Raw genomic sequence first — 13,380 nt, 5'->3', positions numbered from 1 at the left:
AGTTTCCTACAGTAAAAAGCAAAAAAAGAAAAAAAAGAAGGTAAACAATCAAACAACAGACAATGTGCCAAAGGTATTGACTACATGTAAAGTGGCATTAAATAAAAGGTATTGTTAAGTAAGTAAAGTTAGGTGGCCATAGTTCAAAAAAACTAATACTGCAGTGTAAGTGACGTTAAAATGAAGTGGAATATGTAATTAAATAATAGAGCAAAAGTACATAACCATAATATAAATGATATAATAGAACGTACATTAAGCTCAACAATTCTAGTTATTAAATTCAGTTATTACCATCGTTCAAGGCTTGTTAACAGTTATATGTATATATTTGTTTCTGTATTTATTGTTTATGTATTTCACACCCTGTGTGATTCTGACTCTTAGTTCTCCACTCCAGCTAATACAGGCTGTTGACGCCCTCTAGTGGTGATTAACCAATACAAGACTGCATTTGACTTTTGCTGTCCTGGAGAAGCCCACACGTCCTCTACCTACCAGCTTACCTGTCATTGGGTAGAATAAGCATCTCATGTGTTGCTATATTACATGAAAGCACAGACCTTATATAGTCCTGGCACTCCCTCATGGCGGTAGATCTTGACCAGAGCATCCATCATCCCCTTGTACTGTTTACCGCCTGGGTCAGCGTTGTACTGGAGCACCAGCCGGGTCTTGGTCACCCAGATCGGGTTGGTTAGGGTGAGCGTCAGGATGCCTAGGGGAGGACAAGAATAGGCAGTGACATTTTTTTTTTTTTTTTAATAGATTATTTTTTGAGGCTTTTCATTTTATTAGACAGAGTGGATAGACATGAAAGGGGAAGAGAGATGGGGGATGATACGCAGCAATAGGCCGCAGGTCGGATTCAAACCCGGGCCGCCACAGGACTCCGCCTACATGGGGCGCACGCTCTTACTGGGTGAGCTAGATACCCAGATACTGGTATCGGTATCGCCTCCGATACTGCCTAAAAAGCTGGTATCTGGAAGTACTGGAGTTCATGCACCGATCCAATACCACGTAATAAAGCCCTAAAGAAAATACGTTAAAGTAATTTATTTATGTTCATATAGACAAGCCTGATGCATTGTGGGAAAGAGTTCTGTGGACCGAGGAGGTTAAAATAGAACTTTTTGGCCGGAATGAGCAAAGGTACGTTTGGAGAAGAAAGGGCACAGAACTTAATGAAAAGAACCTCTGTCCAACTGTTAAGCACGGGGGGGATCAATCATGCTTTGGGGTTGTATTGCAGCCAGTGACAGGCAGCTAGCAGATAGTGAGGACATGTTTTTTACAGTGTGTTCTGGGGACAGGCAGCTAGCAGATAGTGAGGAGATGTTTTTTACAGTGTGTTCAGGGGACAGGTAGCTAGCAGATAGTGAGGAGATGTTTTTTACAGTGTGTTCAGGGGACAGGCAGCTAGCAGATAGTGAGGAGATGTTTTTTACAGTGTGTTCAGGGGACAGGCAGCTAGCAGATAGTGAGGAGATGTTTTTTACAGTGTGTTCAGGGGACAGGCAGCTTAAGTAGTGAGGAGTTGTTGAAATGTTGAGGAAATGGTGAGCGTGATATCCCATATCGCTTAATAAAAAAATACTACTTAGTGCCCGAGAACTTTTTAATTGCTAATGCAGTTTAAAGCAGCTAAAAGAAATCCTGTCTTCTCTCTCTTGGCATTTCTGGGTATTCCTGAAATCTTTTGATAGGCTTAATTTTCAGCCCCTAAATCCATTTGGCAAGCAGGAAGCAGATCCTTGACCCCGTGACATTAAATCAACAGAGGGGCTTGTCTACTAATTTGTATCTCCCAGTTGTCTGCTAAGGCCAGACAGGCACTGCCCATAGTAGTTGACTGAGTACTGATTATGTGTCAGACTGGGGTTCAGATGTAGGACTAACCTGCTTCGGCTGCACACGCCAGGTGCTCTGTGGCACTCAGTTCAGTTTGACGGCCCTCCTTTGTGTAGCCTTTGAATGCATTGTAGCTGTAAAAGGAACGATTAGTGTGGGAAATAAGAAATGTCACAGTTACAGATCATTTTTAACCATCCTGTTGTCCTCATGTCAAATTTGACCCATTTTCATAAAGTTCCTATATCAGAAATTCAGGTTTCTTTCAATCAAATTGTAAAAAAAAATTATAATAATGTGGATGGTTCCATACAACGCAATCAGTTCACTACTTTCTTTGAATTTGGGTGTTTTATTCAATTTTATAGCATTTGAAGAAATAAATTGATAAAATAAATAAATACAAAAATAAAACGTTGGAAAAAAAATGATAAAAATCTTTGGAAAAAACGTCAAAAACGTGGCACAAAAAAGAAGAAAAAACTGAAACAAACGGCAAAAGAGACAGAAAACCTGGGGGGGAAAAGTGACACAAGTGCGGGAAAAAAAGTTTTGATTTCAAATCTTGACCCAGAAAAACTAAAGTTGCAGGTCGACAGGAAGACAACACAAGGGTTAAAAAGGTCAAAACAATTCATAAGAAATATCATGATGCAGACACGATCGATTAGGTTTATAGCTTACGTACAAAAAGAAGTAGAGGCCCCAAGATGCTCCAGCACCCCAAATATTGGGTGTCACTCCTTGGTAGAGTCCTCGGAGTCCCTCCAGCTGCCAAACACTCCTCATACAGTGCAGTATGCCACTGTACTTAGGTCTAACCTCCAATCCATCACTTACTACATTGAAGGGAAATCAAAGATCTTTTGTTTAGTCATAGGATATCGTCCAAATATATATAAGACACCGACAATTTCTAAAATGAATTAACTTAAGCAACAGCGGCAGCATGGTAGCGTTGCATCAATATAATATACCATCTATTTTACACAGAGTGTGACTTTTGGCCAGGTTGGTTCAGTGGTAGAGCAGGCGCAACTACGTTCGTTGAGTTTTGTACCTCGACTCAAAGGTCTAGGGTTCGAGTCCGACATGTGACGATTTGCTGCATGTTTCCCCCCTCCCCCCCTCTCACCTAACTGTCCTGTCAAAAAATAAAGGTGGAAAAGCCTAAATTATAATTTTTAATATAACGCTAACGTCATACTGAAACGTTACCTGCAAACCTGATTTTGACCAGATCCAGAGGATGAAGCACCAGTGTTGACACCACTCCTCCACTGAGTCCTGCGACCAGGTTTTCTATCTTCACATGGCTGAAGACCTGCTGGACATGTCCGGCTATTGACACAGCAGAGCCGGGTTTGCTGGACACTGTCTCTGTGACGTTAACGGCACCGTGATTTGGAGCGGAACTCATTTTTACCCCGGTAACGCTGCTAATTAACTAAGTTAGCTCCTACCGCGGAAATGCTATAATTTTCCTTTATAGCATTTAGCACGACAACTTACACGGCTCACTATGTTATACAGGCGGTACTACCTTCTTGAAACGTGCTCATTTTCATAACGAAGCCACGTTTTTGACATGAGGTGCCCCATTATGGTTGACGTAGCTAACATTACCAATGTCAAGCAGCAGTGCCACTGCTCGACCTTCCCGCTAACATCAATGCTAGTAATACAGTACAGCCAAAGCGACATAACTGAGAGTAGTGCTTCCGGTTGATACCTTCAAAATAAAACCATTTTAGACGAACGATAAATTTTATGTTTTTTTTTCATAAACCCGACATCACACAATCAACTGCACCCACAGCTTCTCCTGTAAACATCCAATGTACCTGTAAATTATATATTTGTATACATATACTCAAATTCTGTGTATGTGTACACAGACTTGGTCAAAAAAGCTGATTCCGATTAAAGTTTACTTTATATTTGGTTTATTCTATGCTCCATATTGATGATTATGTACCTATTTACTTTTAGTCCCAGGACTTTCAAAAAGTAAAACAAATTCAAGAATAAAAAAAAGCTTTTATATTTTTATATATATATATATATATATATATATATATATATAGATAGATTCTCTAAAAAAAAATTGGTAAAACCTCTTGAGGAAAAGTGCTTTAAAGACAATAACTTTCACTAAGCAAAAAATGAAAGTAGTATGCTAGTTGAAAACCAAATCGTCGTATGTCCGAGTTTTTGGCTACTGAATTTTGTACCTTGACAGCTGTTGTCAGTGACGTCACCGTGGACGCAACTACGAGGACTGGACATCCCACAATGCAACGCCGTCAAATTTCTTCTTCGTCAACACATGGTTGCTAGCTAGCAGTTTTCTTACTTAACTTAAACCCAACAGCATTTTTTAAGTGTCTGTCTACTTTTATTCTTCTACCAAATGAAAGTTAAAGTCCTCTCGAGGAACCCGGATGATTATGTCCGGGAGACCAAACTAGATATTCAGCGTGGTAAGTTATACATGTTACGCTCGGATAGGCTAAACACTGTTTGCTAGCTAGCGCTAATGCTAGCCAGTTTTTCTTAGCTAATATCAGCCCCACACAGTCTAATAAATAAAACCAAACTAAACCATGTCATTTTGACGAAAGGGACAAGGCTATTACCTGTGAACTGCTGTTGTCTTTTTTTCAAAAACAATTAGCAAGAATAGCTAACAACTAGCTACAACATTAGCACCTATTTTAAGCCATTGATTGGAAATGGTGAATTAGCCCAACGTTATAAAGTTAGCATATGTGCAACGTTAGGTCATTTGAGACATATATAAAAAATAAACTAGAAGTAAATTAAATGTGTTGCTCTGAGAAATATGCAATTGATGACAATGAAGTAGGACTGGGCCATATGGCATACATCAAATATCACAATATATTTGGCCAAATACCTCGATATCGATACTGCAACGATAATGTAGTGTTGACTATTGAGGCTTTTACAAAATATTCACACAATGAGATTTTTAAAAATAAATAATCATCAGTAATGTGGATAGAATGACTAAGTGGGTAAAGGCACAATCTGGTAAATTCAGAAAATGACATCACTTTACTGTAATGCAGCCTTATACTTATGCCATATTACGATATCCAAAATCTAAGATGATATTTAGTCTCATATCACGATATCGGTATAATATCGATATATTGCCCAGCTCCACAACGAAGGTGATTCTAACGGATATCACACTTATGCATTTTATCTAAAACTGATATTAGCCCAGAAACATAACATAAACATACATACATAAAAGCCTCTGTATATTCATAAGTAATATGGAATTCTGTGTGGAATCCAATGTACTGTGTGTTGACTCCAGGTGGCTTTGATGCCCTTTGATGCTGCCATTGCTATGCATTGCTGTATCCTTACATCATATATGCAGGTGAAATGTCTTTACAGTGACTCCTCTCTTATCGTTAGTCCCTAGAAACTATGACCCAGCACTCCATCCGTTCGAGGTGAGCAGAGAGTACACCCGGGCTCTGAATGCCACTAAGCTTGAGAGGGTGTTTGCCAAGCCTTTCCTGGCCTCTCTGGATGGACACAGAGATGGGGTGAACTGCATGGCCAAGCACACCAGGAACCTCTCCACCCTGCTCTCTGGCTCCTGCGACGGGGAGGTAACTATCTGCTAAGTACCTCTGCTAGTAATGCCGGGACATTGTACACACAATACTACAGGGCTTTCCTTAGACTTCTCTTTATTAATCCTTTTGGGATGACTCCCGCAAGGAAATTGAAATCTCCAGCATCAGTTTTTAGCAAGAAGAATACAGTACAAAGAAAGAAAAAGACAGTATAAAGATAAAATAATCAAAGTAATAATAATAATAATAATAATAATAATAATAATAACAACAATAAAGCCTTTGGCTATAAAAAGACATTTATCATAAATTATCAGTCGTGTGTGTGTGTGTGTGTGTGTGTGTGTGTGTGTGTGTGTGTGTGTGTGTGTGTGTGTGTGTGTGTGTGTGTGTGTGTGTGTGTGTGTGTGTGTGTGTGTGTGTATTGTCCTCTCTGCCCTGTTTCCTCCTCCCCCCGAGTGAGGAGTTCTTGAGTCTGCTGGTCCTACACTTTCCCTACCATTAGTGGTCTTAAGGCCGCTTTATGTTTCCGCGTCTACGCCGTACCCCACGCCTTAGCCTTACGTGCACCTCTTGAAAAAGGTAACTACACGTTGCTGCGTGCCCGTCTCTCGGCCGCGGCTTGGTAGCGTTTCGTTTCCCCCGACTAATTTCCTGGTTCTTCTCCATAAACAACATGAAATCAAGGAGAGGGGGTAACTTCTACTGCTACAGATGCCTACAGGGAGACACTGTTTCTCTCAGTAGGACGCTAGAGTTGCTACTCCCTCCAAAGCTAATCGCCGTCACTCTCTCACTCCCCCCCCCCTCCACACACGCACACACACACACACTCTCACACACACACACGCCAGCTCGACGCACACACCAGTGCACAGTATAAACACCCGGCCACTTACGTAAGCTACGGCGAAAGCTTTGCATGGAGCCTCCGCAAAAGCATAACACGAACTTAAGGTTCATCACCCAAGTGTTTTTTTTGGTCAGCACCTAAGCTGAATGAATTTGAAATGTGGCAAAAGCCCCAAAAACGGCAAACAAGTGCTGAAAAAACTTAGAACAAAAGCATCAAACTAACAGTTTTCTCAGGTCTTATGATTGTAGTTTGACTTATTAAGCAAGCTTTGTCTTTAAGCCTTTTAATTGTATTTTTTATTTTTTATCTGCTCTAGCTTTTGCTAAGTTTTAGGTATCGGGATGATAACGGTCCAAAATGATGTTGAATTGCATATTTCTTTTATTAAAAAGCATCCCTTTAAACCCCTTCTCCAAATATGCACACCTAAGTCTTTGATGAACCCAGGGTGAACACGGTATTGTGTGTGTTATGCAATCCTTCTCAACATCTTTTCTTTGATTTTGATCCTTAGGTGAAACTTTGGAACCTGACCAAACACGAATGTGTCCGCACTCTCCAAGCACATGAAGGATTTGTCCGTGGAATGGTCGTCCGCTACTGTGGAACATCCTTCTTCACGGTGACTGCTGCCTTTCATTTTCTGAGAAGTTCTCAGAATTATCTTCACTATTAGCTGTCCTCTAATCCAGCTTTATTTATTTTATTTTTTATACATATCTATATCTCGGCGTGCTTACTGGAACAGGTTGGTGACGACAAAACAATCAAGCAGTGGAACATGGAGGCGCCAGGTTACGGAGAGGAAGAGGAACCACTCAACACTATTCTGGGCAAGGTGGGATCAGTGAGCATTTGCTGTAGTATTACAGGTGTGGTTGCATCATGATAATGGAACCCCCCCCCCCCCTCGCTCTGTAGGAGACCATAATAAAACGGTCAGTAACTCATCACATGTTGGTTATTGTAAAAAATGGTTCTTGTCCCTTGCAGACGGTCTTCACCGGACTAGACCATCACCAGAAGGAGGCGGTGTTTGCAACATGTGGCCAGCAGGTGGACATCTGGGACGAGCAGAGGAGCAGCCCAATCCGCTCCTTCACCTGGGGCGTAGACAGCTTCAGCTGCGTCCGCTTCAACCCTGTGGAGGTAGGACGCTGTGTATCCCCCCCCCCCCGGCACAGACTGAACTACACTGTTAGTAGAGCCTGGCGACATGGAGAAAATCAAGTATCACAAGATGTTTGCGCAAATACATCGATGTCGATGTTGTAATTTTGACTATTGGTGCATTCACAAAATATTACCACAATGAGAGTTTTAATAAATAATCACCTATAATGTGGATTCAATGATTAAGAGGGTAAAGGCGCACACAATAATAAAGTTAAAGCAGTCTGGTAAGTTCAGAAAAATCACTTTACTGTAATGCAGCTTTTAAAACCAGGAAAAGACATAATTTGTGTAATATTACAATATCCAAATTTAAGACAATATCTAGTCTTGTCTATCAATGTCTATATAATACCAAAATATTGCCCAGCCGTACTTATTAGTGGTTATTGTCGGACTTCTTTAGATCTGCCACCCTGCTCATATCTTTAAGGTGAACGCTTTGTCTTTCCACAGACTGAACTTCTTGCAAGCTGTGCCTCTGACAGAAGCATAGTCCTGTATGACATGAGAGAACCAGCACCCCTGAAAAAGGTAGGGTCTATCATTCACTCGCCGCAGGAATAAACTTTCTACTTCCCCCATTTCTTCACAATGACATGGTATGATTTAAATCTACTGCTGTGTGTTTTCAATTTCTTCTATAGGTTATTATGACAATGAGGAGCAACACTTTGTGCTGGAACCCTATGGAAGCCTTTTACTTCACATGTTCAAATGAGGACTACAAGTGAGTTGAGGAAATTGAGAATGATTCTCATGAGTATTGTATTTAGGTACTAGGTCTCAAGAATTAGTACTCAAACAGGAGGAATCGTGCATGTACAAATGTAAAAATCGTTTGCTCCATTGCTTTCCAAACAGAGTGGCGATTAATGTATGGTGCCATGACGTGCTGCCTCCCACTACAATGCATTTGGGCTAATTGTGCTTCTTTGTCTGATCAGCCTCTACACATATGACATGCGGTACCTGGACCAGCCAGTCACCGTGCACATGGACCATGTCTCTGCAGTGCTGGACGTCGACTATTCTCCAACAGGGAAGGAGTTTGTATCTGCCAGTTTTGACAAAACCATCCGCATCTTCCCCAAGGACAGTGGCCACAGCAGGTTAGTGTGGCCCTAAACGCCAGTTTTAAATTACCGTTGTCATTGCATAAAATGTTTACTGTGATTGTATTACTGCTTTGTAATCAGGAACCATTTCTGTCCTGTCCTTCTGACTGAGCCACAGTAGAGTGTAAGCAGTGTATGTAGATATATATTTATATATCTATATACACACTTAATTCTATAGATATTTTTGATCGCAGCGTGTTGACATAGTCAGTAACCCCTACATTTTTCCTTCTATGGCAAGTCAAAATATCTTTTGTTAAAAAAAAATGCCTATTGGCTAAGATAGCTGGTAATAGTTGCTAATTGGCAAGCTAATATCTGTGGGCATGCTGATTCTTTTGACTGGCCTTCTAAACAAAACAAAGCCATTGTTTGGTTGCTATATGACGTAATGGCACATGCAGTATTGTTTGAACATTTATCAAGCTCCGGAACAAATAACCATGGTTGTGTAACAGTCAGTGAGGCCATGGAGTCGGACAGCATCACCACATGGCAGGTTGGAATGCTATGTAAATACCGGATGAAAACACTTGGTACCTAATAAGCACGAATCAGAAATATGGTATTTTAGCCAGGATAGACTTTTTTTTTTTTTTTACAGCTAATATTTTAAATTGTGGGGCGGCCTCTAGCTCACACAGTAACAGCGTACGCCCCATGTAGGCTGAGTCCTGTAGCGGCCCTGGTTCAAGTCCCACCTGTGGCCCTTTGCAGCGTGTCATCCCCCAGCTCTCTCCCACCTTACCTGTCTATCCACTGTCACTATCTAATAAAAAGAAGAATCCCCCATAAAATAATCTAAATATAGATCAGAAATAAGGCAGACGCACAACAGGGTTTCCACTATGTACAGCCCCGCTCCTTCAGCTATTTATTACAAAACTGTGCAGCACCGTCTGCTCTACTAAACTCAAGAGAACTCCGCTCTATTTCCCCTTTGAGGGTGAGTAACTGGAACAGTGACAGGACTCACAAACTCACAGCAACCAAGTCACTCAATCTTAGGCAAAGTGATAAACAGCGACAAAAGCCGCAACATGAAATCCATACTCACGCAGCTACAGTTTATTATAAATAGCATAGTGGACACTGAATTTGATGAATTTCCTGTTTATCAGACACCAGATGAGACAAGAAGCTAACTTTAGCAAACACTGAGTGCCATCAACATAGAGGAAACACTGGTTGCTAATAACGTTAATGGTCCCAATTAATCATGCATTCCATTTAGATTAGCCAGTTCCACGACCTGGCTCTAATGCTAATTTAGTGTTGGCAAATGGGTTTTTATTGAGTTTCTTCTTGGCAAACGGAAAAGCCAGCTTTACGTAGCGCCTTTTTTTTCCCCAACCTCACTCAACACACCTGTTGGAATGTTCCTGTGAACTGTCGGCTGGTGCTCCATGAGACTGAGGAAAAGTTAGTTTGGTATGTCCAGCAATCATATAACGTTGAAAGAAGGAAACCGTGCACTGCAGTCAACCCAAAAATTAAAATGCCTTTATTTTACATGGCAACATCTTAAAATGTGGTTTCATTTAGAGAAGTTATTTTTTAGTGAGCCGGCACCTTTGAAAACCACAATTCAAAACGTTATTCCTAAGTTTCTGATGAGGTTTATGTGGGTGTGCAAAGAAATCGATTCACATTCCTATCGCGATTCAAGCTGTACAGATTCAAAATGAATTCATAGAAAAAAATATTTTTTTGTCTGGCGTGAAATTCCCAGCCGTCCAGAATACTTTGAGCCCTCTTGGTAATCCCGACGTGTCTACTGACTGTTATTTATTTAATTTTTCTTCAGATTTCTCTCAAATGATTTGCAAAAAAATGTGTGTGTGAGAGAGAGTGTGAGTGTGAGACCTGCCCCCACAGACAGATACGCCAATCAGGCCTGTCTTACCACTCATTGATATCTTATGGTACTTTTTTACTGTAAAGTGTGTCGAAAGTGTCCGTAATACAGTGAGTCTATGTTGTTGTACCACTTGATTCTGCATAAGTGCTGGTTTTTGTTGTTTTTTCTAACAGCCAATGAAGGCATTGTCTTGACTAATTTTATTTTATTTTATCATTTCATTTGTTGTTGTTGTTGCTTTTTGGACATTTAGGGAGGTCTACCACACCAAGCGCATGCAGCACGTCATCTGCATAAAGTGGTCGTCGGACAACAAATACATCCTGAGCGGTTCTGATGAAATGAACATCCGACTGTGGAAAGCCAACGCAGCAGAGAAACTAGGAGTGGTGAGTCCTGTCTTCTCCATATATTCACTTAGAGTATATTTTCAGCTTCAATCAAATTCATGTTTAAGGCAGCTTGCTGCTGATTGGCTGCTTCTTGGTGAGCAGTGGGCTTCATGTCTGTGTACCAATCAACAGCTGTGATTTCCTCAGCTGTCAGACGCACTGCATACTGCATCTCCCTCCAGTGATCTTGTTTTTTGAGTGAGTGGCATTCTTCGACACAGCCGTGGCCCCGGGCCCACCTCAGCAGGGTAAGAGGGGGTGCCAGGAGCAACGGCACTGCTGTTGCCAAATGCCCTGATGACTGCTGACTTAGGGTAGAATCACTCTCAATAAGTACCAATTGGCACAGGGGCTCTTGTGGCAGGTGTAAGTCCAGAAAACTCATAAGCTTGTGCAGTTGTATCTCAAATCGCCGACCAAAGACTTCTTAGAAATCCTTTCTGCGTTTTAATATCTTGTTTAGTGGGTACCACATGTATTGTATTCAGATAACATAGGCTGTGTTAGCAGAAAATATGGCCCCGGTGTTATGTTCTGCTCAACTGTCAAATAAAGCTCCTGTAAAATGCTGGGAGGTGATCCAATGCCCCTGATCCCAGTTATTATGGCTGAATAATAAAGATCAACGCCATCTCCAACAGCCATCTTTCATTCCTAATCGGATTCACTCTTGCCTATTCTCTTAATGCAGCTTCAGAGTGGAAAATTGGCCCGCTTTTGGCACTTGTTTTACTGTCACTGTGTAAGGGGAGATTTATTCGCAAGCTTTGCACTTAAAGAGATCAGACAAGGGCTGCTCCTATCAGCAGTTTATATCAGCCAATCACTTAAAGCGGGCCACTCTGTACATAATGAAGCATTAACAATCAAGTTGCACTGAAGGGGTCTTTAATTATCAGGAAATGCTGAATCAAGGATTTGTCTGTGCCTGGATCAGACTTCTCTATCAGCTGCTGCACATCACTATTTTTTTTTAATTTTTTTTACTCATAACTTTGCAGTCTTGGGCCTTTGACTCCAGTGTAAACTAGACCCTTTGCATTTTAGACCAAGACCTACAACACAATAAATCTATCCGCTCCTATTTGTATTAAACTGGATAAAATGTATTTCTCCTGCCCTGAAAACCTTAACCCGCCACTTGTTTTTTTTTAGGTTGAACTCAAGTTTACAGTTAGGCGTGGTGATGGCTTGTGGAAAGAAGCTGTTCCTGAGTCTGTAAAAAAAACGCTGCCCGTAAAACCCAGCGTCAGAAAGCAGCGCAGCAGCAACTGCTTCAGTCCTTGAGCCCCAGTCCTGCTGCGGTCGCCCGGGTCAGGTCCCAATACAGTCACTGTAGTCCCAGGTGTAAAACAGAAGAAAATGGACTTCATGCCTTTAAAAAAAAAAAACATGTTTGTGAGTGAAACTCGAGCCTTTACGCAGCCAGGGTACCAACTTTATTGATTTTTTTTTGAAGAACAGGAGTGTATCTGTTCCTCAGACACATGTGAGCCGGGCTACTGGCATGAGGCTGAAATGTCTCCTGTTGTCGACGGACCGATATATCGGCCGGCCGATATTAGGCATTTCCCGATCTATCGGTATTGGCATTTATAATGGCTGGTTTAAATAAAAAATAATAATACTCATTCATCTAAATCATTTATAATGCCAAACAAATTATTCTGGCAAATGAATATTTGAAAAATAAAAACGGTCAACCATGTTTTGAGCGTTGCATAGTCTGTCCACCAGAGGGCGCTCTACAACGTCCCTGTTGGAAACACTGATTCATTTTTTTTTTTATGTGTTTTTGTTCAAAGGACTTGAAGTTTCATATCTTAAGTTTGTATTTTTATACATTTTTATTCCTCAGAACTTTAATATATTTTGATGTTCCTCTGTTCTGTTGTGACAATAAAACGAATTATTGTCATATTATTATTTTAGTGGGAACTCATAAAGAACTACAAATAACTAATGTTAAGGAAATCTGTTCATGTTTTGCATTGCGTTTCTGGTTTTTTTTTTTTTTTTTTTTTTAAATGAAATAGACAGATATATTGGCAAATCTGATTTTTAAATAACCAAATATTTGTGTCGGTAAAAATCCTTTATCGGTCACACACACACACACACACACACCTTAGACAGAAAGGGATGAAAATGTATACAGTAGAACCAGACGTATTGTTCTTTTTAGTCCGTGCACGATTGTTGTGAAAACATACATTACCTATTAAGGTGTTATTCTTCTGCAGACCCTTCCAGATTTTGTCCATTTTTGAACTTGTAGTCTTCAGATCCGTAACGTATCTAAAAAAGAAAACAAACGCAAACTGCTAAATAATGACATAACTGTCCTGTACAGTTTTAATATCTTTATAGACCATCTATATAGACTTTATGTCTTCAAAGTACTGCCACGCCATAGAAACCCTCCTGACACTTTTTTTACTGCTTTTCTGACGTTACTTAACCTTTTTCAGATGTTGTCTATAAGGCTGCGTAATTTCTA

The 13,380-nt window shown here is 40.6% G+C and overlaps 3 protein-coding genes across 3 annotated transcripts in view; 2 read left to right on the top strand and 1 right to left on the bottom strand.

Moving 5' to 3' along the window:
• Nucleotides 1–3,534, bottom strand: part of LOC116690698 (mitochondrial folate transporter/carrier) — a 6,312-nt gene extending 2,778 nt beyond the window's left edge. Inside the window, exons 1-4 of the mRNA XM_032517868.1 lie at nt 3,073–3,534; nt 2,543–2,693; nt 1,903–1,988; nt 564–718 (exon numbers count right to left, since the gene is read on the bottom strand). Coding sequence (XP_032373759.1) covers nt 564–718; nt 1,903–1,988; nt 2,543–2,693; nt 3,073–3,274 — 594 coding nt within the window. The 5' untranslated portion in view covers nt 3,275–3,534. The remainder of the gene's footprint in view (nt 1–563; nt 719–1,902; nt 1,989–2,542; nt 2,694–3,072) is intronic.
• The window catches only part of fzd6 (frizzled class receptor 6), a 29,931-nt gene extending 23,860 nt beyond the window's left edge, over nt 1–6,071 (top strand). The window contains exon 9 of the transcript XR_004332333.1: nt 6,060–6,071. The gene's annotated coding sequence lies outside the window, so the exon portion shown is untranslated. The remainder of the gene's footprint in view (nt 1–6,059) is intronic.
• Nucleotides 4,112–13,380, top strand: part of dcaf13 (ddb1 and cul4 associated factor 13) — a 12,408-nt gene continuing 3,139 nt past the window's right edge. Inside the window, exons 1-9 of the mRNA XM_032517863.1 lie at nt 4,112–4,337; nt 5,311–5,510; nt 6,848–6,955; nt 7,082–7,171; nt 7,327–7,482; nt 7,963–8,040; nt 8,154–8,236; nt 8,454–8,618; nt 10,742–10,877. Coding sequence (XP_032373754.1) covers nt 4,268–4,337; nt 5,311–5,510; nt 6,848–6,955; nt 7,082–7,171; nt 7,327–7,482; nt 7,963–8,040; nt 8,154–8,236; nt 8,454–8,618; nt 10,742–10,877 — 1,086 coding nt within the window. The 5' untranslated portion in view covers nt 4,112–4,267. The remainder of the gene's footprint in view (nt 4,338–5,310; nt 5,511–6,847; nt 6,956–7,081; nt 7,172–7,326; nt 7,483–7,962; nt 8,041–8,153; nt 8,237–8,453; nt 8,619–10,741; nt 10,878–13,380) is intronic.

The sequence above is a fragment of the Etheostoma spectabile genome, chromosome 6 (assembly GCF_008692095.1).
Source record: "Etheostoma spectabile isolate EspeVRDwgs_2016 chromosome 6, UIUC_Espe_1.0, whole genome shotgun sequence".
In the NCBI taxonomy this organism is placed as follows: Eukaryota; Metazoa; Chordata; class Actinopteri; order Perciformes; family Percidae; genus Etheostoma; species Etheostoma spectabile.
Note: the sequence above shows the minus strand (reverse complement) of the source record. Positions and strands in the feature narration are given on the sequence as shown.